This window comes from Rhinoraja longicauda, chromosome 5 (assembly GCF_053455715.1).
Source record: "Rhinoraja longicauda isolate Sanriku21f chromosome 5, sRhiLon1.1, whole genome shotgun sequence".
Taxonomy (NCBI): Eukaryota; Metazoa; Chordata; class Chondrichthyes; order Rajiformes; family Arhynchobatidae; genus Rhinoraja; species Rhinoraja longicauda.
In genome coordinates this window covers 64,194,193-64,216,364 of record NC_135957.1, presented here as the reverse complement: position 1 = coordinate 64,216,364, position 22,172 = coordinate 64,194,193, and the positions used below count along the sequence as shown (strand labels likewise).

The following is a 22,172-nucleotide window of genomic DNA, read 5'->3' as shown; positions in this document are numbered from 1 at the left end:
TGAATTTGTTATTTTCAAAATATTTTATGAATTTTGTTTCCCCCCCCAAATAATTTTATCATATTTAGCACTTGAAGTGAAAATTATTTTAAAAAATATTGCTTTTTATGTATAGTTTGACAACAGAAGTATTTTTAAAGATGTTTCCTCCATCTGACAACACATCAACGTTGTGAGAAATACATAAACTGCCCTTTAATTGGGTTGAAAATATGGTTTCAAGAAACAACATTTGAATGTGCACACATGCTATCAAAATTTTGTGTGGCATGGAGTTATTTTGCTAAAGTTCGATTTGACATGGCCGCACAAATCTGGATATATATTCCATCATCAAACATTAATAATACAATTTGCAGGAAGTCCACTAAATAATAGACCGAGCGAAATAAATATTCCACCAAACTAAAATAAAATAGTTCATCACTTTGCCTTACAGTAACACAAATCAACCATCTTCTACCTCAACTGCACTGTTGCAAATATATTGCCTCTGTCTTCACAACAGTATATTAAAAGAATAAATTAGTTTCCAGAATTAGTCAGCTTTCTCTTGTAGATGGTAAGTTAATAAGGCCTTTATACAACACAATAATTAGCCAGAAATGACTGTTATATTATTGAATGAATTTACTGAAATGTTGCTAGCACGATCAAATAAATCATCTTGATTTCTCCAAAATAAAAATAATATTAAAATAAAAGCTTGGCATTCTCAGTTGGGCAGACGCAAGAGTACAAAGGCAAAAGGGATTGCAATGTCAAATTTAATATTCCCAAATCCAAATGACCTCAAATTCAGCTAACTAATTTTATGCAGTGACGGAATAGTATTCTCAAAGACTATCAACTCTTCCAACACAAACACATAATCTTACAGTGGCAGGACTTTTGTGACAGTCTTCTTTTAATCAGAGAATGTTGCTATGTCTATGGTTGAGTGATCACAATTGTACCTGTGAATTGTTTCACTTTGTAATCCAGATATTCCCTTTCTCAATGCCTTCCATGATACGTCCACCAAAGCAGAATGCTTGGAAGAAAGCTTATCAGCCTAAAATGAATAGTCAATAAACAATTAATAAAAGGCCCTCATCCTATTTCGAAAGATCTTTATGGTCTCAGGAGACAGGCAGTGAATCAAATGAGCCCTTTTCTTCTCTAAAGATAACTTCAACAGCCATATTGCGAACCATTGTAGAAGGCCTTAAAATTAGTCCATTCTACTAAACTGTTCACGCATCGGAAAAGTGCGATTAAATAATTTTGAAAAAAACAATACTTAGTCTGGATATAAAATTAGTCTGGACATCCATAGTGGGCTCACAAGAAAGCACCAATGGAAAATTTGACCAGATAACTTTTTCTCATCTTAACTACATTTATGTTATAGAAAGGTGACAACTACAGTTCAGGAAGGTTGCAGTTTTAATCCTTCATGCATGCCAGTCTTTGGCTATCAACTAAAGTAGCAATAATGATGAAAATTAACTCTAATCTCTAGATCAGGATCCAGTGCACCAGTGTGCTATTCAGCACCACCTCCTGGACATTTGCAGTACACTCACTTAGCAATTATACAATGGAAATTTAATGTGAACAACGAACAACATGTACACTCAAGGATCACACCAGAAGTCCCACTTTAATACAAAAGATAGACACAAAAAGCTGGAGTGAATCAGCGGGACTGGTAGCATCTCTGGAGAGAAGGAATGGGTGACGTTTCGGGTCGAGACTTTTCTTCAGACTTAGGGATAAGGGAAACAAGAGATATAGATGGTGATGTGGAGAGATAAAGAACAATGAATGAAAGATATGCAAAGAAGTAACGTTGATAAAGGAAACAGGGCATTGTAAGCTGTTTGTAGGGTGAAAATGAGAAGCTAGTGCGACTTGGGTGGGGGAGGGATAGAGAGAGAGAGAGAATGCCGGAGTTACCTGAAGTGAGAGAAATCAATATTCATACCACTGGGCTGCAAGCTGCCCAAGCGAAATATGAGATGCTGTTCCTCCAATTTGTGTTTAGCCTCACTCTGACAATGGAGGAGACCGAAGACAGAAAGGTCTGTGTTGGAGGGAGAATTAAAGTGTCCGGCAACTGGGAGATCAGGTTGGTTCGGGCGGGCTGAGCGAAGGTGTCCCGCGAAACCATCGCCTAGTCTACGTTTGGTCTCGCCGATGTATAAGAGTCCACATCTTGAACAATGGAGACAGTAGAAGAAGTTGCTTGAACAACTACTCCCTACCACTTTAATACAAACCTGGCGTGGGATAGTGTGGACCCACAGTACAACAAGAAACAAAAACGTTTTCAAAAAGCTTGGAACACTTTGCAGGGAGTTGAACACATCTCAGTTTCTACATTACCTGCCATATCTGCTCCTCACTCAGCGAAGTCAGACGGTCACTCTTTAAAACCTCTCGAAGCAGCCTGTAGGGAAGAGTCATGACCTTGTCTGCGTGGTTCTTCAGTAGTTCAGAAAGGTGTTTGATCAGGAAGTTCACCACTGCTTCTTCCAGCAGTGTAAGGTTAAATAGGTCAGCAAGTTTATACAAGTCCAAATAATTGAAACTAGTCAGCTCCTGGGAAAACAAAATAAAAATATAATGCCATTCCTGTCAGTCAATCAATACAGAGTATGCAAGGCACTTATAGTTTCACAATTATTAATTTCATATTATTACCTGGTTGGGTAGCACTGGTACAATTGCAATTGTAATTCCCGGAATGGCGGGACTGTCGTATGTTGAAAGGCTGGAGCAATTAGGCTTGTATACACTGGAACTTAGAAGGATGAGGGGGGATCTTATTGAAACATATAAGATAATTAGGGGATTGGACACATTAGAGGCAGGAAACATGTTCCCAATGTTGGGGGAGTCCAGAACAAGGGGCCACAGTTTAAGAATAAGGGGTAGGCCATTTAGAACGGAGATGAGGAAGAACATTTTCAGTCAGAGAGTGGTGAAGGTGTGGAATTCTCTGCCTCAGAAGGCAGTGGAGGCCAGTTCGTTGGATGCTTTCAAGAGAGAGCTGGATAGAGCTCTTAAGGATAGCGGAGTGAGGGGGTATGGGGAGAAGGCAGGAAAGGGGTACTGATTGAGAGTGATCAGCCATGATCGCATTGAATGGCGGTGCTGGCTCGAAGGGCTGAATGGCCTACTCCTGCACCTATTGTCTATTGTCTATTGTCTATAATATCAGTTGTATGATGACATTGGAAAATTTCATGGCATAGAGAAAACGAGTCTTCAGATAAGGGAGCTACCCCAGACAGATTTTGGATGAGCCAGGATATAGACATCACTCGTTTGATTGCATATACAGAAAAGCAGTAGAAGGGTGATTGCTGTACCTTGCAATAATTGAAAAGATGAAAGGTTTTTGTTTTGGGGAGGGGGGGGGGGGGGAATGCAATATAGACAGATGGAATCAGACAGTGTGAAGGGAACCAAAGGGAGAATACACACCTCCTACCTGGTTTCATCTGCCCAACATTCCCTCCCCATCTGTTTCCACCTATCAACTATTGGCCTTTTAACATTCCCCTCCCACTCAAATCGCTACATCTTGGCAGTCTTTCTTCTTCCCTCTCAGTCCTGATGCAGGATCTCAAACCCGAAATATCAACTTACACTTTTAGCCTCCACAGTTGCAGCTTGAGCCACTGAGTTACTCAAGCGTTCTATTTTATTTTGTTCCAGATTCCAGCATCTGCAGACTCTTTCATCTTCACACTCTTGATTTCTTTTTTTAAAAAGGTTACAAATCTACTCACTGCGGCTTGAATATATTCAGGGACCCTGTCCCACATTTTACTATGTCAGGGATAGATTCACAACCATCATAGAACAGATACTTGTTCTCATCTCAGTCTTAAATGGTATGTTGGCATTCATAGCAAGAGGATTTGAGTTTAGGAGCAGGGAGGTTCTGCTGCAGTTGTACAGGGCCTTGGTGAGACCGCACCTGGAGTATTGTGTGCAGTTTTGGTCTCCTAACCTGAGGAAAGACGTTCTTGCCTTAGAGGGAGCACAGAGAAGGTTCACCAGATTGATCCCTGGGATGGCAGGACTTTCATATGAGGAAAGACTGGATAGACTGGGCTTGTACTCGCTGGAATTTAGAAGACTGAGGGGGGATCTTATAAAAACATATAAAATTCTTAAGGGGTTAGAGAGGCTAGATGCGGGAAGATTGTTCCCGATGTTGGGGGAGTCCAGAACCAGGGGTCACAGCTTAAGGATAAGGGGGAAGTCTTTTAGGACCGAGATGAGAAAACATTTCTTCACACAGAGAGTGGTGAGTCTGTGGAATTTTCTGTCACAGAAGGTAGTTGAGGCCAGTTCATTGGCTATATTTAAGAGGGAGTTAGATGTGGCCCTTTTTGCTAAAGGGATCAGGGGGTATGGAGAGAAGGCAGGTACAGGCTACTGAGCTGGATGATCAGCCATGATCATATTGAATGGCGGTGCAGGCTCGAAGGGCCGAATGGCCTACTCCTGCACCTATTTTCTATGTTTCTATGTTTCTAAATGGGCACCCATGTCTTCTGGTTCCAGATTCTCCCATGGCCCCAAAGAATCTTACACGATTCCTCAGCTCCAGTAAGTAAAGTTCCATCAGCCATAATAAAACCCAAATCAAGACATCCCAAGGGACTTTCTATGAGTTTCCTACATATCCTTGTGTCATTAGTTAATTCAGCAGCCACACTCTGTGCTTTCATCCAAATCATTCATATGAATTGTAAAAGGCTGAAGTCGCAGCACCAATCCCAATAGCACGTCACTCATTACACTTTGCAAGCTGAGAAATTATTATGACCACGCTGTTTCCTGTTAATCAAATTAATCTTCTATTCACATCAATATGATCTCTACCAAGAGCCTTTATTTTACACAATAATCAGCAATGTGATTCTTATCAAATTGTTTCTGTAAATTAAAGTAAGTTTTATCTACCATTATTTACAGCACGTAATTCTTCAAAGCATTCCAAAAACTGGTGAAATACGATTTCCTTTTCACCAAATCATCCAACTCCCTCAAATCTTTCCAAATGCTCTGCTATAACATTTTTAATAATAACTCCAAACATTTTTGCAATGTCAGATGCTAAGCGATGTGTCCTCCTGACTTCCTTCCTTTTTGAATAAAGGAATAGCATTTTCTATTTTCCAATCTACTGAAACTTTATTCAAGTGTAGGATATTTTGGAAAATCGAGACCAACACATTAATCATCTCAGTAGCCCATTTCTTAACACCCTAGCACAGCTATGAGGAAGCAAATAAGTTTGTGCATGCCACAAGTTTTTAACGTTAGCAAATAAAACCTGTTGCTTTTAGGTGAACCTATTCGAAGCATACATCAAGCAAGGTTGCGTGACCATTGCTACGAGAGACTGCAATTTAACGATCATTAAAGGTTTTGACTAATGTTGCAGAGCTGTGTGCAAACCCAAATAGAATGTTGAGAATCACTGCCATAACAGTCAAAAACAAAACATGAAAGGCAGTTCTTCCCCAGAATAAGGGTTTGGTCCAGCCACATCCAGAATTTGCCCTTTTTCCTTCCCATTGCGAATGATTAAGAGAGAGGGGACAAACAGAGCTATCTGGCCGATGCTTAATTTAAGTGCCCGACATTATCAGTAGAGACTTTGAAAACTAAGGATTTACACTTTGGTAGGTGGATGTGATTGAATCCTTTAAAATAATGACAAAACTAGATTCCTTCATAATAGGTGTGCAACAGCCTAAAATGAATACCTATCACAAACCTGGTACTGAATGACAATCAGATTCAAAATACATAATATATTCCCATATGGTCTCATCAGGGGTTTATCACATCATATCATATATACACAGCCGGAAACAGGCCTTTTCGGCCCTCCAAGTCCGTGCCGCCCAGCGATCCCCGTACATTAACACTATCCTACACCCACTAGGGACAATTTTTACATTTACCCAGCCAATTAACCTACATACCTGTACGTCTTTGGAGTGTGGGAGGAAACCGAAGATCTCGGAGAAAACCCACGCAGGTCACGGGGAGAACGTACAAACTCCTTACAGTGCAGCACCCGCAGTCAGGATCGAACCTGAGTCTCCGGCGCTGCATTCGCTGTAAAGCAGCAACTCTACCGCTGCGCTACCGTGCCGTACCGTGGATGAAGTTCATTAGATATGGAATGACCTTCAGAAACATTATCACTTTCAAGTTAAATAACAAATCACTCGAAAGAAATTAGACTGATTTCCAGTAATGCAGATGTGTAAGAATATTTCTTAAATACAGCTGGAATGTGTTTAATGCTTTTACTTCCAGAAGGGTGACGGATGCCTCGATTTCCTTCACGGTGTAACTGCAGAAGAAAAGATTGACTTCTTCTGTAAAATTAAAACAATTCTGGATATTCTACAAGAGACTCATGCTACATACATATGCCTGTCAAGGAGACAAGGCATAGCTCAAACCCCCTTGGAGATATTAATAGCTCCCTTAAAGCTGAAGAGTAGCAGTCTTAATAATCCTTTCACATACTGAAGTTTTACCTAACACTTAAAGGATAAATCTTGCATTTTATCCCTTAAGACATTATGATAATATGCCAAATAGGCCAGATAACTGCCCAGCCCAGCCTGCAAGATACTGCTTAGAAGTTACTTACTACTTCAAGCATCGAGGCTTCAAAGCCTTTGCTCTCTCTCTCTCAGTTTCTAAAGAGGACAAAATGAGAAACCCAATCTGCTTGAATTAAATAAAGTGAAACATACTTCCTGAGTCAGTCAATGGTTGAAGCATGCTGGTAAGCAGAAAAGACAGCCAGCTGGCAGTTTCTTAGTTAGATAAAACAAGGCCTTATTAATGAGAACTATGGAGAGCTCATCAGCAATCCTGCTGAATGCTGAAAAGGTCAATGGCAACTGTGACAGTTTTGATCTTGAGAGCCTGTGATCATGTTTTTGAAACCACAGAATTTCTGAAATACAAACATTCTTCAATACCTACTTTGCAGGGTGTAGCGAAGTGAAGGAGCGAAAAATGTCACTACTTTTGCAAGGTCTTAATCCACTCTAACAAATTAATCTTCCAGGCCTACCGAGAATGACACAAAACTGATGTCTTACCCAACAGGCTGTGGTAGGAACCAATCTGCATTGAGGTCAGAAAAGCAGATAGAGGTTAAGTATTATTGTAAGGATATGAACATCCCTGGCTCAAGGTATTCATGCTTATTTTGCCAATACAAGGCAAATGGCAATGACCTTAGGGCCTCATGTCTGAAACTACAGACTCACCTGATCCTCATATTTTTTGTTATTTTTTTGTTTATTTACTTTGTCATTCGTTTACGATATGATAGTTTAGGATATGAGTGGCATGCAATTTCTAATTCCAATTGCCCATTAACCTCAGAGGAATGTTAGAATCAACCATGTTGGTGGGCCTGGGCTCATAGTAATGCCAGGATGAGTCACAGTGGCAGGCTTCCATCCCTGAAGGACATCCCAGCATCCGCGAATCAGTGGGCCTTATGACAATTCAGCAGCAGATGGTAGATTCTTCTATTCCCAGATTAATTTAATTTCTTGGATTTAAATTCCTCAGCTTCCAACAGATTCACGTTCTCAAGTTATAGGAGTAGAATTAGGCCATTCGGCCCATCGAAACTCGTGCTTCAAACTCGTGCCTCTGGGTGATGGTCCTGTAATGTGACCATTCTCTCAGTCCCACTGATGTAGATAAATGGATGCTGGGATGTAAATACAATGCGGGGAGCACAAATGTATTTGCCTGAAAATGACCAAGAAATGTCAGAGATTCATGTAGCGTGGATACAGGCCAACTTACCCACACTGACCAACATGTCCCATCTACACTAGTCCCTTCTGCCTGCGTTTGACACTTATTCTTCTAAACCTATCTTATCTATGTACCTGTCTAAACGTTTTTTAAACATTGTGATAGTGCCTGGCTCAACTACCTCCTCCAGCAGTTTGTTCCATACACCCACCACCCTTTGTATAAAGTGACCCCTCAGGTTCCTATTAAATCTTTCCCCCCTCAGTTTAAACCTATGTCCTCTGGTTCGAAATTTCCCTACTTTGGGCAAGAGACTCTGGCCGATTACCCGATCTGTTCCTCTTATGATTTTGTACACCTTTCACTCGCTATGAAGATGCTTTCTAGATTTAGATTTAGAGATATAGCACGGAAACAGGCCCTTCGGCCCACCGAGTCCATGCCGCCCAGCGATCCCCGCACATTAACACTATCCTACACACACTAGGGACAATTTTTACATTTACCCAGTCAATTAACCTACATACCTGTACGTCTTTGGAGTGTGGGAGGAAACTGAAGATCTCGGAGAAAACCCACGCAGGTCACGGGGAGAACGTACAAACTCTGTACAGATGGCGCCCGTAGTCAGGATCGAACCTGAGTCTCCGGCGCTGCATTCACTGTAAGGCAGCAACTCTACCGCTGCTCCACTGTGCTTCCCTCAAGCTGCTGCACCACATGCATTGCTGGCTTTTGTTGGCCCAAACAAGTAACAAGATTCTGTTCCCATGGGTAATTCTTTGGTGTGATGCGCCTTGATGTACAATTGCAGGGCGGCACGGTGGCGCAGTGAGAGAGTTGCAGCCTTACAGCACTTGCAGCGCCGGAGACCCGGGTTCGATCCCGACTACGGGTGCTGTCTCCACGGAGTTTGTACGTTCTCCCCGTGACCTGCGTGTGGGTTTTCTCGGAGATCTTCGGTTTCCTCTCACACTCCAAAGACGTACAGGTATGTAGGTAAATTGGCTTGGTAAATGTAAAAAACTATCCCAAGTGTGTGTAGGATAGTGTTAATCTGCTGGATCGAAGGTCGGCGCGGACTCGGTGGGCCGAAGGGCCTGTTTCCGCGCGCGCTGTATCTCTGAACTAAACTAAACTACAGGAAATAATTAGTTTAAATAATAAGTATTATTTTTAAACAGGCTTTCAGCCTTGGTGTCTTTGACTGTTGTTATGAAAAAGTTGCGACTATTCAGAACATGAGGGAAGATACATCCCCCTCTTTTCATTGGGCAAATAATGGATTTCATGCAGGTGAGGATGAAAAATTGGCTGGGTAAATGTAAAAATTGTCCCTAGTGGGTGTAGGATAGTGTTAATGTACGGGGATCGCTGGGCGGCACGGACTTGGTGGGCCGAAAAGGCCTGTTTCCGGCTGTATATATATGATATGATATGATAAAGTTGATGCATGAATAACTCTTGCAGCTCCTGAACATTTCTGGTCATTGACTGGGTTTTTGCACTCATCCCAACTACTTGCAATCTGAATGGGAAGCAGTTATAGTCTTCTGGTTAAGATCATGGTGGTTGTACTGAGCAGAGTTCGCTTCTGTATCTGCCACTGTACATAAGGGTATGATTAAAATCTATACATCATTTCCAGTGCTGACAGTCAGCTTCTTTATTTGGTTCCTCACCTCCCTTAAATATGACTACACTAATGATTGTTACAATGTCCATTGACGTTTGAGGCATAGATAGGGCGGACAGTCAGAATCTTTTTTATCAGGTTAGAAATGTCAAATACCAGAAGGCAGAGCTTTAAAGAGAGAGGAGCAATGTTTAAAGGAGATGTGTGGGGCAAGGGGTTTTGCTTACACACGAAGGGTGGTGAGAGCCTGGAACAAGCTGCCGGGGTGATGGTGGAGACAGATAAGAAAGTAGCATTCAAGAGACTTTTGGACAGGCACATGGATATGCAGGGAATGGAGGGATATGGATTACATGCAGGCACAAGAGTTGGGCTTGGCATCATGTTCGGCACAGACATTGTGGGCCAAAAGGGCTGTTCCTGTGCTGTACTGGTCTATGTTCTGTTGTTCTATGTTAACATTTTAAAAATGGCGACGATTAAATTATAGCAGAATAATTTCAAGTTTTTTAAAGCGTATTTATACGCTCACAAAATTTGTCTTGCAGACAGTGTTGTGCAAGAGTTTTTTATTATAATGTATGCAATTTCAGTTGCCTAGTTTGAATTTTTCACTGTTAAGTATTTAATCATGGCTTTGGCCATATATATATCTTCACTTTTTTTCCACAGCAAGGTCATTTAATATTGTCTGTGTGATTCTATCCTGAACAGATCTTCTAACATTTGCTAAACTTAAGAATGAAACATCTCACCCATGAATGTTATTCAATTTCACTTTAGTGGACTTACAGCATTATATAATTCACCCTTTATCAGTACCATGAAGTAGCAAAGTAGAAGACTGTGAAAACAAATTGCAAATGCATTTAGAGTCAGAGTCATACAGCGTGGAAACAGGCCCTTCTGCCTATCTAGTCCACGGGCCCCATCTATACTAGTCCCACCTGCCTGTGCTTGACATATAACCCACTAAACCTATTCTATCCATGTAGCTATCCAAATGTCTTTTAAACATTAACGATAGTACCTGCTATTTCAGGTATAATACGTCAAGAGGGAATATTTAATTATGCAAAAGCTACAAAGGGCAGCCAAATAAACCCTTCTAAAAAAAAATAAACAATCAACAGATCTCGGAAAAACCTTGATCATTACGATTTCAACTTCATTTTGTACACATACGCTAGCCATGACAGCACTTAATACTCAAGTTGGCTTGGAAGCATTTTATAGAGAAGTTAAGAGTAAACCACATTGATGAGCCTGGACTCACACAAAGACTAGACTGATAAAGACGGAAGATTTACTTCTTTGAAGGATACTTATGTACTTAATTGATTTTTACAACAATCTATTATCTTTTTTTTAAATTACAGATTTATTTAATCCTCTGAATTGAATTCCTTGGATTTGAACTTCTGTACCGAGAGGTAGACCAGACATCTGATTATATTCAGAAGCCTGATCAATACGATAGCACTTGAGAACAAGAGTACAGGCATCTAAATGGAGTTATACAAGAACCTTGGTGAGACTACACTTGGAATACTATGAACAGATCTGCTCCCTGTCCGAGTAAGGATATACTTGCAACAGAGGATTTATGGCCAATGTTCACCAGATTAAATCTTTCATTGGTAGGCTTGTCTCACAAAGAAAGAGTAATTAGACTGGCCCTTTATTAAACAAGGCAATCTCATTGAAACTTACAAAACTCAAATGAGTCCCAATGGGTCAGATGCAAGGATGTTGCTTCCACTGATCCACAATCATAGAGTATTTGGAAAGAGTGGAACAGAGTCTCAAAACATAGGATTCAGATTCAAATTCCTTCCCCCAGAGAGGGGGGAATCTTCGGACAAATCTTTGGCTAAAATAGTCAGGAAGGAAATCTCTAGATTATTGGAAATGAAGGAATTCTAGGTTAGACACAAAAAGCTGGAGTAACTCAGCTGGTACAGGCAGCATCTCTGGAGAGAAGGAATGGGTGACGTTTCGGGTCGACACCCTTCTTCAGACCCCATCCGAAACGTCACCCATTCCTTCTCTCCAGAGATGCAGCCTGGCCCGCTGAGTTATTCCAACTTTTTGTGTCAATTTTCGGTTTATACCAGCATCTGCAGTTCCTTCCTACACAAGAAATTCTAGGAATATGTGGATGGGGCAGGAATGGTGCTGCAGTAAAAGATCACCCATTATCTTACTGATTGGTTGATCTGGCACAAGGAATTGAGTTGCCTACTCCTTCTCTTTCTTATGCTTTTTTCAACTGCTCATGTTGCAATTATTGGAGCAATGAGCTGTGCCTAGATGAAGTCATTGTGAGATTACCTTTGACAATCCTCAGGCTCATAGGAAGATTCAGCGTTTCTCAGAGACTGTACAAATGCTTTATCAATACTTTAGGAATAAGGGAGCATTAATGCTAACAATAAACAATATTGGAAATATTTGTGTGTCTGAAGGCAAGCTTAACTAAGACATAAGCTTATTGAGCACAAGGGCAATTTGTTGGCACCGTAAAAATAAACATAGAAATAAACAGAGTATTATGACAAGAATTACAGTGCCAGACAAAATAAAACAAAGCCTTATAACTAATACTGAAACAAACATGTAAAGTAAGTGGAAAATAAGGAGGTAAGTAGAATTGTCAGCCTTCAGCAGTATTTCATGATCTATCTTAAGACAGGAAATATTTGCGCGCCACTCTATGGAAAGAGCAGAAAAATTGCTTCCTGTTGCTTTCATGGTTTTTATTCTTGGACTGCTTGCTCAAAGGTGGTCTGCAACCACGCCAGTTACTAACTCTTACGATGACGGGAGGAGAGGACTCCTGAAATTACTGTGCATGGATAGGCAAATGGATATGCAGAGAATGGAGGGATATGGATAGCAGGTGGATAAAGGATGGTCTTGGCATCATCTTTGGTCCAGATGTCGTGGGCAAAAGGGTGCATCCTTGTGTGGCACTGTTCTATGTTCTTTGTGCCTCTGCTAAATGACAACCAGGATTTAGCAACTGAAGTCTGTGCACAGTTGCTACAGCAGATGCCAATTACGAGAGGATGATATTAATAGGTCATTAGGTGTCTCAATCCTTCACCTTCAGAGAATCTACTTGAGGGGGCTCGAGTCCTTTTCACCTTTGGTTTGATGTCAAACAAACTGCTAAACAAGTCCCAATTTGTTAGCAGTGCAATCGCCTGCTGCAGCAAGGCTTTCCCTAAATGTTCTGGTCACCCATTTGCTCTGCTATTGTTTATGCCTTCATCCCCTTCTCCACGATCAGCAATGCATAAACCTTTATGCCGAGATCTAGACCAGCTGAATCATACAATTAGGATGGAGGAGGGTGATGTGCTGATAAGTTGGAGGCTCAGATTGGGTTGTGCAGGGGAGACGAAAGAAATAAATAAAACGCACTAGTGGTTTTATATGGGTGTTTAAGAGTGGAAGAGCTTAATGGTATCAAGTAGGCAGACTGTTAGAACAACAGCGGAGGAATTGGCAGAAAACCTGAGCTAAGCAAAAAAAAAAGAAAAAAACACATTGATTGGAGTTGGCATATACTTTTGCGGAGGATACTTGGCTGCATTTGTATTAAATTGGTAACAAAGCTTGAGGATATTGGCACCTGTGGCACAGTAAGCCATAATTAGCGCGCGGTCCACCAGGTGGCGCCGTACATGGCAGCCTCATCAACAGCCTGTCTCTTTTTCCACTTATGCTGTTTTGGTCCTTCTTTAATTTTTGTATTATGTGGGGGGGTGAGGGTTGGGAGAAACCTTTTTTTAATCTCTTTCCTCGACGGAGATGTGTCTTTTTCATTGTATCTCTGTCTGCACTGCGGCTTTAACATCATGGTGCTGGCGGTCCCTTTGTTAGGAATCGACTGCGGGAGCTCCAATCGCTTGAGCTCCCACCGCCCCGATGCGGGAGCTTTGATTGCCCCGACCGCGGGAGAAAAGGAGGAAAGAAGGTATAAGTTATTTGCCTTCCATCACAGTGGGGAATGTGAGGTCGCTGAAAAAAACAAGATGGACGTGTTACCTGCACTGGCTGTGGGTCCCTGCTTATGCTGTGTGCCCTGCGGATTCTCACACGCCGTTGTGGTGGCTGCTAAAGTCTATGTTTAATTTTTATGTGGTATGTATCTTGTTGCTTTTTTATACGACTGTTGGCAAATCAAATTCCATATATGTTTACATACTTGGCTAATAAATTAATTGCAATTATAATTAACCAAATGCTGATGTGAGGGTTTTGCAATCATAAAATGTTCACCTGTTGAAATAGAATTGTTCTATTATAAATGCTGATGTAAAACAATTACAAAAGCAAAGTACATCAAATCATTCTGAACAAGAAATCTCAATATGTTCGCATTACTTAAAGAGAAATAATGATGATTAATATATAGATTTCAATGTTATCATTTCAAATCTACTAATCTTTGCCTTTGAATTTACAACATACCAGTGGTGAGACAATAATATCACATTGTTATCACTTTTGGATAAGTATAATGTTTTTGAAATTAATTACTGAACTGAAATACCTGAACACTCTACTGTGATCATTTTACCTATTTAAAAAAAAGAGTCCAGAGACATATTTTCAAGCATGAAAGCACTTTAGAAAGTTATGTGGCAGAAAATCGCTGACAACAACTTTGAAAATACACATTCTAAAAACACTCCTTCCTAACCGGCTGCCACAAATTAGTTGAGACTCTTGATCATTGCAATAATCAGTAACCTATTTGAACAGGATTTAGCCACTTGACACCCTTATCTCATTACTGAGAAATAGTGTTTGTGATTTAAAAAGAAATGAGAGTTATTTAAAAGACCATGTAACCTGATGTCATTTTCTTGAATACAATGAAAGTCCTCTCCAGCCATTTTTAACTTTATTTCAAGCAACAAACAGATGTACGGCAAAATCTTCCTGGGGAAACTGAATGCCTGTGCACAGTGATCTAATGTTTGGCCGGCGTCTGTGGAGAATCCGTAATGGTGATGGAAAACCTTACTCCCTTTCAATTTACTTACTCAATAATAACATTATCTGTGACGATGATTGAAAACTAATAACATTGTCATCCTTGCCACTCATCATAAATTAGTGTTGCACAACATCCACGATTTGCATTGTCAATAAGCAGGTAATTAAAACATGTCCATTTAGTCGATCTGAATGGATAACATTAATAATAATGTACTTCCTAATTTTTCAGTGTACCCTACCCCATCTCTCTTCCTCTCACGGTAATGTCCATCACCGTGCAGTACTCACTAATTCTGCTATTTATTTTGGTTCCCCTGATCTCTAACAAGTGACTGTCCCAGCAGTGAAGGTACAGGGAAATACTTTCCCTAATATACAAAATACCTCTAAAGAGGAAACCTGCCCCAAAACAGGATGTATAATGTTCACACATTTCAACATAGAGGGTGGTGAGTACCTGGAATGCACTGCCTGGTTGAGGCAGATATGATAATAATTTGAGAGACTTTTGGATAGACATATGCATATGCAGGGAAAGGAGGGATATGGATTATGTGCAGGTGGTAAGAGATGGTCTTGACAACATATTTGGCAGGACATTGAGGACCAAAGGGCCTGTTCTTGTGCTGTACTGTTCTATGTTCGAACAGGGCTGTCTTGGCTGATCAAGCTCACAAGGTATGAAAGGAAAGTGCACTATCAAAAATTACACTGATACACCTTGCTGTGATGTTTGGTTTGTGATGTTATGTTACAGAGGATTGAGGCCTGGAATATTACCTAGTTCAGTTTTTTTGAAGTAGTTAGCAAAAACTAAAGGAAAGAGAGTTTGTAGAGTGCCTTCGAGATGGATTCTTAGAACAGCTTGTACTGGAGCCTACCAGGGAGAAGGCAATTCTGGATTTAGTGTTGTGTAATGATCCTGATCTGATAAGGGGACTAGAGGTAAAAGAGCCATTAGGAGGCAGTGATCACAACATGATAAGTTTTACTCTGCAAATGGATAGGCAGAAGGGAAAATCGGAAGTGTCGGTATTACAGTATAGCAAAGGGGATTACAGAGGCATGAGGCAGGAGCTGGCCAAAATTGATTGGAAGGAGGCCCTGGCAGGGAAGACGGTAGAACAGCAATGGCAGGTATTCCTGGGAATAATGCAGAGGTTGCAGGATCAATTTATTCCAAAGAGGTGGAAAGACTCTAAGGGGAGTAAGAGACACCTGTGGCTGACAAGGGAAGTCAGGGACAGCATAAAAATTAAGGAGAGGAAGTATAACATAGCAAAGAAGAGTGGGAAGACAGAGGATTGGGACTCTTTTAAAGAGCAACAAAAGTTAACTAAAAAGGCAATACGGGGAGAAAAGATGAGGTACGAGGGTAAACTAGCCAATAATATAAAGGAGGATAGCAAAAGTTTTTTTAGGTACGTGAAGAGGAAAAAAATAGTCAAGGCAAATGTGGGTCCCTTGAAGACAGAAGCAGGGGAATTTATTATGGGGAACAAAGAAATGGCAGACGAGTTAAACCGTTACTTTGGATCTGTCTTCACTGAGGAAGATACACACAATCTCCCAAATGTTCTAGGGGCCGGAGAACCTAGGGTGATGGAGGAACTGAAGGAAATCCACATTAGGCAGGAAATGGTTTTGGGTAGACTGATGGGACTGAAGGCTGATAAATCCCCAGGGCCTGATGGTCTGCATCCCAGAGTACTTAAGGAGGTGGCTCTAGAAATAGTGGAAGCATTGGAGATCATTTTTCAATGTTCTATAGATTCAGGATCAGTTCCTGTGGATTGGAGGATAGCAAATGTTATCCCACTTTTTAAGAAAGGAGGGAGAGAGAAAACGGGTAATTATAGACCAGTTAGTCTGACGTCAGTGGTGGGGAAGATGCTGGAGTCAATTATAAAAGACGAAATTGCTGAGCATTTGGATAGCAGTAACGGGATCATTCCGAGTCAGCATGGATTTACGAAGGGGAAATCATGCTTGACAAATCTACTGGAATTTTTTGAGGATGTAACTAGGAAAATTGACAAGGGAGAGTCAGTGGATGTGGTGTACCTCGACTTTCAGAAAGCCTTCGACAAGGTCCCACATAGGAGATTAGTGGGCAAAATTAGGGCACATGGTATTGGGGGTAGGGTACTGACATGGATAGAAAATTGGTTGACAGACAGAAAGCAAAGAGTGGGGATAAAGGGGTCCCTTTCGGAATGGCAGGCAGTGACCAGTGGGGTACCGCAAGGTTCGGTGCTGGGACCCCAGCTATTTACGATATACATTAATGACTTAGACGAAGGGATTAAAAGTACCATTAGCAAATTTGCAGATGATACTAAGTTGGGGGGTAGTGTGAATTGTGAGGAAGATGCAATAAGGCTGCAGGGTGACTTGGACAGGTTGTGTGAGTGGGCGGATACATGGCAGATGCAGTTTAATGTAGATAAGTGTGAGGTTATTCACTTTGGAAGTAAGAATAGAAAGGCATATTATTATCTGAATGGTGTCAAGTTAGGAGGAGGGGGAGTTCAACTAGATCTGGGTGTCCTAGTGCATCAGTCAATGAAAGGAAGCATGCAGGTACAGCAGGCAGTGAAGAAAGCCAATGGAATGTTGGCCTTCGTAACAAGAGGAGTTGAGTATAGGAGCAAAGAGGTCCTTCTACAGTTGTACCGGGCCCTGGTGAGACCGCACCTGGAGTACTGTGTGCAGTTTTGGTCTCCAAATTTGAGGAAGGATATTCTTGCTATGGAGGGCGTGCAGCGTAGGTTCACTAGGTTAATTCCCGGAATGGCGGGACTGTCGTATGTTGAAAGGCTGGAGCGATTGGGCTTGTATACACTGGAATTTAGAAGGATGAGGGGGGATCTTATTGAAACATATAAGATAATTAGGGGATTGGACACATTAGAGGCAGATAACATGTTCCCAATGTTGGGGGAGTCCAGAACAAGGGGCCACAGTTTAAGAATAAGGGGTAGGCCATTTAGAACGGAGATGAGGAAGAACTTTTTCAGTCAGAGGGTGGTGAAGGTGTGGAATTCTCTGCCTCAGAAGGCAGTGGAGGCCAGTTCGTTGGATGCTTTCAAGAGAGAGCTGGATAGAGCTCTTAAGGATAGCGGAGTGAGGGGGTATGGGGAGAAGGCAGGAACGGGATACTGATTGAGAGTGATCAGCCATGATCGCATTGAATGGCGGTGCTGGCTCGAAGGGCTGAATGGCCTACTCCTGCACCTATTGTCTATTGTCTATTGTCTATCACTCTTTTGAAGCAATCTTGATGAAATGAATCCAAATTTAAGTTTTTACAATACAATACAATACAATATATCTTTATTATCATTGTACAGGGGTACAACGAGATTGGGAATGCGACTTCCATTCGGACCATGTGGGAAGTTGGGAAAGAAATTTCAGAGAGCCTTGTATCCACCTGAGATCAGAGATATTTGCATCTTCTCTAGCCACAGATGAAGTTCCAGAAGAATGGAGGGTGGCTAATGTTATACTATTATTTAAAAGGGACAGCATGGATAAACCAGGGAATACAAGCCAGTGAGCCTGATGTCAGTGGTGGGAACGTTTTTAAGTGAATTCTTACCAACATTATCTACCAGCATTTCGATTGGATTTTCTTTTTAAGCAAAGGAGACCGAGGGCTGACGTTATTGAGATGTACAAGATCATGAGAGGCATGGATAAAGTCACATTCTATAATTCTATAGGATCCTATAACTGTAGGGCATGGGATTAAGAGGAGAGGGGAAAGAATTAAGAGGAATCTTAGGGACAACTTTCTCACTCAAAGGATAGATGGTTTCTGGAATGAGCTTCTAGTGGAAGCTATACAAGTGGACAAAATCACAACTTTTAAAAGACATCTGGACAGATATAAGGATAAGAAGAGTTTATAGAGCCAAGGGCCAAATTCAGGAAAGTGGTACAATCCCAGTATGTCAACTTGGTCAGCATGGCAATGTGGGCTGAGGAGCCTGTTCCTGTTTAACAGCTCTATGGCTCCATAACTCTAAAATGTTACACAACTAACACATCAATAGCTCTTTGATTCAAAAACTGATAATAAAATGACTGCTGATAAACATATGTACACCTGTCTTTACATTACTAATGCCACTAGTGGAATGCTAAGCACCATGTCGAGTGAATGCCTTTCTCAATTCATCCTAACGTAAGCATTAATGAATCCCTGACCACCTTAAGGAGTGTCAGCTCTCCATTCAACCTCTGGAATGTTAAATTTCAATGTTTCACACCATTAAGAACATAATCTGGAGAACTTTCTCATGTAAAAGATTGACTCTTGATTTTGTTCTCCAGAGAGTTATGTGTGTTAGTTTGCATTTTCAGGACTAAGATTGAGCAATTTTGTTGGGGCATCAAGAGATATGGGGAAAAGCAAATAACAGTTATTGAGGTGTCCATTCAAACAGAAAAAGAACTGAATGGCTGTTCCAGTTCCAAATATTTAAAAAAGCATGAATAAAAAATTAGAACAACATAACAGTCAGGCTGGATTAGAAAGCCTTTACTAGGATTATTCTAAATATTCAAGATGTATTCAAGAGAGCTAGATATAGCTCATAGGGCTAACGGAAGCAATGGATATGGGGAGAAAGCAGGAATGGGGTACTGATTTTATGTGATCAGCCATGATCATATTGAATGGCGGTGCTGGCTCGAAGGGCCGAATGGCCCACTTCTGCACCGATATTTTGTTTCTATTAGCATTGCATATCGCAATTATTCGTAATATTGCATATTGCTAAATCTAACCCTGTATAATACAAAGGTTATACCTGGAATTTTGCACCACCCTCTTGATTCCCTTCCCATTAGAACCAGGTTGTAAAAATACATAGGGGAGAACGTTTCAAGTCACAAATTGATAGAAAGTCATTACCTACATGCCTGAGATTTCTCAGCATTTAACCGCCACTATGTTCTTGTACAGAATCGCTGGCTTGAGAAAGGCCAATCGCAAAATAATTGAAGTAAAAATAAAACTTGTTTAAAGGACTTTAATAAGGCATTTGTGACATTAGCCACAAGCAGTTACCAAGTCATTGCACACCGATGGGATAATCCATGTAACCCAGTGATCTTCACTACAACTTTGCATTGTAATGCCTTCTTCAATAATGCAAAGCAGCTGCACAGTAATACAGCAAAGAATAGCAATTGCACGTCTTCCAGCAAGTTCCTCTTTCAGATCACGTTCCGCACATTAAAGTGATAAACTAATGGTTCATAATAACAAATTAATGTCTGTGAATTAAAAATAAACTCATAATAGGCCAGAGTAATTTGCCATTACAATATCATCTCTGGACATGCTCCTTGTTTAATAAGATGTGTTTAATTCAGACCTAATGACTGAAGTATGAAAGAAGGGAGATGAACCCGACAATCTCTCTTTTGCAAGTCTGTCAGCCTGTTTGTAAAACGCAAGTGTAATTTACATATAAATTATAACAAATGACTAGTTTTATAATGCACAATGATAATTGATTTGCTGGTAAACAGCATTAATGCCAACCATAGGAAATGAAATACTACCATTTTTAATGATTTAAAATTGAACATTTTCAATGGCAGAAAAATTTGAAATGTTTAAACAAGGTACCCCTCCAACCTTTAAAAGGAAACTTTTGCTAAAACATGCATTTTGAGACTTTCTTACATTCAATGAGTTCATACTGCCATCTACTGGTGCTTAATCTTTAAATTAAGGATGCAAGGGCACAGAGTTTTATGGCCGATTATGTTTTTTGATGAGCTCTACTCATTTGTAACCAAGCAAGGATGCATAGTGGAACATTCAAAACACATATCATATGCCTTTTTTACCACTCTATCTAATGTTGCCACTTTCAGGGAGCAATGGACTTGGAACCCAAGACGACTGATCTTCTATCTCAAAGGTATCACAAAATGCTGGAGTAACTCAGCAGGTCAGGCAGCATCTAGGAGAGAGGGAATGGGTGACGTTTCGGGTCGAGACCCTTCTTCAGCATTTTGTGATACCTTCGATTTGTACCAGCATCTGCAGTTATTTTCCTACACTATGATCTTCTATCTCAAGTCATTTTCCAACACTACTACAACTCATAATTCCCTTAAAGTTAACAAAGTGAGAACATTAGAAATGTATATCTCCTTAGACCAAGAACAGAACTTGATATCACAGAGACTTCAGACCTAATAGTTGCAAGATGGCACTGGAGCCAGACGACTCTTTACAAGTCCCAGAAGAGGACTTACTATGAACCACCACAATTGTTCCACTCTTTTACTTATGTCTGGCTTGACTACACCCACGTATGGGAAGATTTGACGGGGTGGCACACAAAACAATGTTTTCACTGTATGTCGGTACATGACAATATTAAAATGTACTAATGCCCTAAAATCCACACTCCTGTATTTCTCCCTAATTCATCCCTAATTCAGTATTTTCACCCATAGAGTTGTGAATCTGTGGAATTCTGCCACAGAAGGCAGTGGAGGCCAATTCACTGGATGTTTTCAAGCGAGTTAGATTTAACTCTTAGGGCTAAAGGAATCAAGGAATATTGGGAAAAAGCAGGAACGGGTTACTGATTTTCGATGATCACCCATGATCATATTGAATGGCGGCGCTGGCACAAAGGGCCGAATGGCCTACTCCTGCACCTATTTTCTATGTTTCTATGTAATGAACATAACTGAGTCTCCATGGCAGAAAATTATAAAAGTTACAACCTTCTTGAGTAAAAAAAATCTCCTCATCTTAGTCGTGAAGAGCTTACCCCTTGATCTGAAACTGTGCCCTGCATCCTGAAATTCTGAACAAGGGGAAACATTTTCCCTGCATCCAGCAATCGAACTCTTTAAGAATTTTGTATATTTTGTTGAGATCTCTTCTCATTCTTCTAAACTCTGGAGTTGTCAATCTCTCCTCAGAATTGTTCAATGTGCATTAGCAAAGCCAAGGTTTAGAAGAAAATAGGAACACGAGGGAAAGAATAGAAGATACACGTTGGAACTAGTCCTCACTTCAAAGATCCCTAATTCAGTTTTTGTTATCATGCTCCATTACAAAGCAAATATCCAAAATTATCATAAAAGTTCTCCCAATTCTGATTAAGGGCACTAACCTGCTGTAATAGAGGTAGTATTTTCCAAATCCTAGCTTGCCTAGCCTTTGCAAACAAGGTTCATTGTAATATTTCTGAAGCAATCAAAGGCATCATCCATTGCCTCCTGCCTATCCATATTTTTTTGACGTCAATAAACCTTTAACCTTTCCCATCAAAACCTTCCTGCCTCTATCTTCACATCTTCAGATAACAGAATATAGTTGAACAAATCCTTACCAATTCCTTGTCAGAAATGGCATTATTTAAATCCATCCGAAATATGTAAGCTCCAATGGCTAGGCGGCTGCTTATTGTTCCTTTCCTCAGAAGGCAGTGCTGAATTGCCTTCTTAAGCACCAATATGGTGTGGCATGGTGGCGCAGCAGTAAAGTTGTTGCCTTACAGCCGCAGAGACCCGGGTTCGATCATGTGACTGCATGGATTTTCTCCAGGTGCTTCAGTTTCCTCCCACACTCCAAAGAAGTACAGGTTTGTAGGTTAATTGGCTTGGTGAAATTGTAAATTGTCCCTGGTGCATGCAGGATAGTGTTAGTGTGTAA

The 22,172-nt window shown here is 40.8% G+C and overlaps 1 protein-coding gene across 4 annotated transcripts in view; it reads right to left on the bottom strand.

Annotated features, from left to right (window-relative positions):
- klhl32 (kelch-like family member 32) overlaps positions 1 to 22,172 on the bottom strand; it is a 191,308-nt gene that overhangs the window by 73,426 nt on the left and 95,710 nt on the right. For 3 of the 4 annotated variants that reach the window (XM_078399687.1, XM_078399688.1, XM_078399689.1), the window contains one exon: positions 2,371 to 2,586. In XM_078399687.1, coding sequence (XP_078255813.1) covers positions 2,371 to 2,586 — 216 coding nt within the window. Of the gene's footprint in view, positions 1 to 2,370; positions 2,587 to 2,688; positions 2,800 to 22,172 lie in introns of those variants that run through there. The other variant, XM_078399690.1, reaches the window with a different exon arrangement.